We start from the raw sequence: 5041 nt of genomic DNA, 5'->3' as shown, positions 1-5041 counted from the left end.
CGGTGGCTGTAGCCTCTCCGCATGCCCAGCTCCATCACTATGTCCTTACTCATTAGTTGTTCTTATTGTTCCTGTTAAAAACCTTATTAAGGCTAAGCCAGAACTGCTTGTCCTGGTGATAGGATGTGAGAGGAGAAAACCCCTATGTAAATTTCATCGGATTTTTATGTTACAAAATGACTCCAAAAAAAAAGGAAGAAAAGGGCAGTCCTGCTGCTGACTCATCTTATGGCTAGCAGGATAGATTTCACATTCTTTCCCATGAAGGTTTCTTAGGTTAGTGCAAGTCTAGCAGTGCAGGTACTAACTTGCCCACAGCTTTTTCAGACATAATCTACGTCATATCTGATGCTCTAACCACACCTGGAACTGGAAATAATGCAAGGCAACAAGTTTAATGAGCTCTGTCTTCACTGGCTTCAGAGTGGATCAGAGAGGCAGTCTGTGAGGTTACAAGAAGGGTATGGGCTGCTCTGCAGGGCCTGGGGCTCAGCCGGGAATTACACACCACCACTGCATCCATGCTCCTGCTGAGTTTTTTGGCCTATGCACATTATTACCTGCCAGCCTGGTATGTAAATCCCTATGGGATACATACAGTGACACGTGCGTGTGCAAAATAGCTGCGCAGCAGATGGTTTGAGGGGAATATAAGGCTTGGAAAACTCAAGCCAGGATGTCTACAAGGAAAAGTTACCAATCAGTAGGTCATAGTTTTTGGATGATAATTCATTCAGATCCTGGGTGCCCTTGGAAAATTATTTGATTTCAAGACTAGTTTGTTGCTTGAGGATGACGTTTTTTGGCTACACTTCCCGAACGACCTCTGTAGCTTAAATATGTCAGACGTCCATGCTGCTACCTGAACAACAAAACCAGCAGAGCAGTGCTGTGCACCAGGGGACGAGACCCTCGGCAGTCACAGAGCTCTGCTCTGCAGAGGACGAGGGGGTCCCTCAGGGAAACAGCTCTCTGACATGATAGGTTGGGTACTGAAAAAAGATTGAGAAAACATAGCTTACAAGCCCACCCTTACCTTCTCTCTGCTTCTGCAACAGGGCTCTGAGGAGACCATTCGGGTGGTGTCGATGGACAAAGACTACCATGTGGAGTGCTATCACTGCGAGGTAAGCATCCAGCGCCTTGGCCCACCCCCCAGCGAGGCTTTGCTCAGAACCAGCAGCCTCTCGGTAGGTGCTGGGCTCACACCGCAGGTGCACTTGCTGGTTCTCGCATGACTGGGCAGGTAGGCCTCTGCCCGCGGCTCCTGGAGGCAGGCGAAGGGGTGAGTGCTAGCTGGGCAGCAGGTGAGGCTGCCGTCTCAGGTACCAAATTAGTTTGTTTTTTCCACAGTGTATTAACTTCAAAAGCTGAGTTGGGTTGTTTGGATTGAATTTTCTCAATACTTCTAGATGGGGAGAGAGCAAAGAGTAGAAGCCAGATCTCTTTTTTTCCTCATCTCTGGATACAGCTTGTGTGGCTCTGATCTGAGACTTACTTAAATTCACATAGCCTGGGCAAGGGAAGACCCTCACTTGCCTTTTGCTGTAGGTTTGGCACTGATATAACTTGCAAATATCCACACGGTGTTTAACTGTGCTGCCTCACTGTCGAAAATGCAGCGATGCTATCTTCCACGCACTTTTGCACAAAAAAGATCCTACAAAGAGACTTCCAAGTGAGGGAGAAAAATAATAAAATTCAGGGTAGCTTGAAAGGTACGTGAAGCTAAATGTAAGAAAGATTCAAAGACTCCCTCCACTCAGCTATCTCCTTCCAACAGAGATACCTGATAGTCCATCCTTTTGTATTAATTTTTAAACATAAATTGGCACAGGAAAACGCAGCATTTTGAAGAGCTATACTTCCCTCCTCCTTCTTCCCCCATCTATTGCTTTGTGCAGGCTTCACCTAAGATGACAGCTCCCTCCCCTTCGCTCTCTGGCTATTGACTTTATATTAGAATGTCCCAATGGGGGTTTATTTTCAGTTCTGTTTCATTATTCATTTCCCCATTCTCCTTCCAGCTCGAGGCAAATCAAGCTGCCTGCACATCTGCCCGGAACGGCAGAGTGCATTTACGTGCAGAAATCAGGGGGTTAGCCATGTGTTAACGGGGTAGGTTGCTGCCTAATGGTGTCAAATCAGGCTCTCAAACCGTACACGCTGGGACACTGCTGTCTCCAGATACTGCTAGAAAAGGTAGCGCCAGTATTTTGAGACATTCACATGGAGGCTTCAGCAAAGGCTCTGAGGACTTACGCAGCCGCTTCTGAAATGCTGTTAATGTCATCATCACCCGATGGCCATACGAAGTCAGCGGTCAGTTCGGAAACTTTGCTGCTTTGTTGTACCATCTCTTTCTTGTGCAACCACTTCGCTTCTGCTGAGAAGTTCCAGCCAGTTTAGAGAGCATTAGACACCTGTTGTAAAACTGAAATTCCTCATTGCAGAAAAAGCCCAGTTTTAGAGAGGGAGAAAGCTATGAACACTTGGCACATCTGTAGGGTATCTGAAATTGTTGACTTCTCATGAGGAACTGGATTTTAAATCTGACATAAAGGACTATAAAGTTACTACCTAACACATGGACACCAAAGAAATTACCTTGGCGGAAACTTTGATTGAAGCCACTCTAAACTAACACTCCACTTTTAAAACTTATTTTAAAAACCATTTTTCATCATTACTCCAGCATTGTAAAATTTGAGAATTTTAACTTGGGCTATGGAAGCTGAAAAATTGTGCTTTGTGTCCAATTAAAAACTTGTACATCCATTTTCAATACTAAAATTACCTGTATGCCCAACTTGTTAATATTTTGGTTTTCCTTTCTGTTAAGGGCACAGGTACATACTCAAAATCTTCAGTCTCTCAGGACTCGTCACAGTAACAATTTTAAAATATTTACCATACTTGAAACATCAAAACCAAGCACAAAACTGACATGACCTTGAAATGTCCTCAAAATTACAAAAAATGACAGCTGAAATCCAAGGTTGTGTCTGTTGCCGTGTACATAACAGTCAGCAGAATCATTGTTCGTTGTTTTTCTTTTTATCTCTGTTCCTCCACTGTTGTTCACCCTTGTGGTCCATGTAGTTACGTGCTGGTCCTAACATATAATAACGTATTTCTACTAAAGATGGACCATTGGCCTTGAAGTCTTTAATTTTCTTTTAATTCTCAATCAGAGAAAGTGCTTCAGAAGTCAAACATGTCTCATCTCCCCGTCTTCCCCACTCCTCTCATTCTTGCTTATGCTCCCCCGTTTCATGCTCGCTGCCTCGTTGCGGGATTAGCTCCTCCTCTGTTCTAACCTCTTCCAGGTTTTCTGAGTCAGGATTAGTCTTTGGCCTGTTTTTGTCTGATTTGCATCAACATTTACTGGATGAAGAAGGGACCAGAATGGGAGACAAAGGGGGAAAATTGCTGGGTACTGCTATAGACTGTCCTGTTCAATTCCAGTGATGTCGTGTTGCTTAGTATGAAATAGTCAGGGTCCACCTCCCAAAAGCTCTAGAGGTTGCTGACTGTGGATGCGTGGGAGGGAGCTATGCAGGATAGATGAGCGTTGTCGTGAGATGACCTACCTGCACCACTCACTAATCTGGGATGTCTGTGTTTCTTCCAGGATTGTGGCTTGCAGCTCAATGATGAGGAAGGCCATCGTTGTTACCCATTAGAGGGCCACTTGCTCTGCCATGGTTGTCATATCAGGCGTCTTAATATTAAACTGCCATCACATCCGCCTCCAAGCTATCCAATGCACGTCACGGAACTCTGAAAGACATTTCCATTACCAATAAGCTGTTTGAAAGAGAAGACAGAAATCTAAAAGTGACTTTCCTGTTCCTTTACAGATGAGATTTCAGTAATAACCGTCTAAACTTGCTATTTATTTTTTAAATCAAAGGTGAGGGGTCCTTTTCTGATCTTGTACATATGCATTCTTTTACCTAGACATTTTCACTGAAACATCGTCTACTTGAACAAATAATTCACCACTAAACTGTAACTGTAAATGGCAGCATTTCTACAAACAGTGGTACAAAGTGGTACAGTGGTACAAAGGGCTGTTCTGTGCTCTCTACTCACTTTCCTCCAGTGGAGATTTTGCCCAAGTAAGGAGTGTAGAATTACTTTCCAGAAGTCAGCACCTTATCACATTGCACCAGGCATTAGATAAATGCATTTTAGCTAGTTTTGTTGAATTCTGGTCCTGGAGAATACAGTCTCACTTTTTTTAGAACCTTAGATTCACAAAAGTAGTGAATAGGAAGCAAACAAGTATTTTTAGCAAGGTCAGTTTTCAGCATGGGTTAAATAGCGGCATTCTGTGAAGAAGTATCAGGTCGGCTTGCCATCCTACAAGGTTCCAAAGACTATTTAGCTTGTTAAAGACAGCAAGGATCTCACATAAAAACCACATTACAGAGGAAAACATCAAAAAGATTGGCACATGCAGGCTCCTAACAGTGGCAGAAAGTTACAGCCCTCTGTAACTGCTTGCTGTGTACAAGTGGAGCCATTCATACCAGCTTGATTTAGCACTTAGTAAAGAATTCCTCTTCCAAACCTGTTGTTTGTTGAACAGGGGTTAGCAGCCCCTTGCTATGCAAAAGTACACTTGTCTCTATACCACTTGTTTTACGCAGGACTGACTTCAGTTGTTACCAACTGCTTTGTGATTGTATGTTGATACATTATTAAACAAGGAGGGGGACAGTGGTTTGTTGGATGATCTTTTCAGCTTTGTGTTCTTTTCTGGATGTTCTTTTGAACTGATTACGGGGATTGGCTTCATTGGAATACAAAGTGCAGTTTAGCAGAGATAATTTAGAGGGTCAGAGCATTGAAACATTGGTATTTTATAACAAGTATTAGATGTACATAGAACGTACACACTTCCATATTTTGCATAAGCTTTTACAGTAACCTCAGAGCTCTGGGGAAATGTGTCTTCCATATAGGAAGTTAGATGAATTTTTTTTTATGGTTTGTTTTCTACCATGTGTTGATGATTTACATGCAAATCACA

The 5041-nt window shown here is 43.1% G+C and overlaps 1 protein-coding gene across 1 annotated transcript in view; it reads left to right on the top strand.

Annotated features, from left to right (window-relative positions):
- The window catches only part of LOC104501794 (Wilms tumor protein 1-interacting protein homolog), a 22048-nt gene extending 18048 nt beyond the window's left edge, over positions 1-4000 (top strand). Inside the window, exons 5-6 of the mRNA XM_010145669.1 lie at positions 1059-1127; positions 3635-4000. Of these exons, the coding sequence (XP_010143971.1) occupies positions 1059-1127; positions 3635-3787 (222 nt within the window). The 3' untranslated portion in view covers positions 3788-4000. The remainder of the gene's footprint in view (positions 1-1058; positions 1128-3634) is intronic.
- Positions 4001-5041: the final 1041 nt, after the last annotated feature.

The sequence above is a fragment of the Buceros rhinoceros genome, unplaced genomic scaffold (assembly GCF_000710305.1).
Source record: "Buceros rhinoceros silvestris isolate BGI_N320 unplaced genomic scaffold, ASM71030v1 scaffold5261, whole genome shotgun sequence".
Classification (NCBI taxonomy): Eukaryota; Metazoa; Chordata; class Aves; order Bucerotiformes; family Bucerotidae; genus Buceros; species Buceros rhinoceros.
Note: the sequence above shows the minus strand (reverse complement) of the source record. Positions and strands in the feature narration are given on the sequence as shown.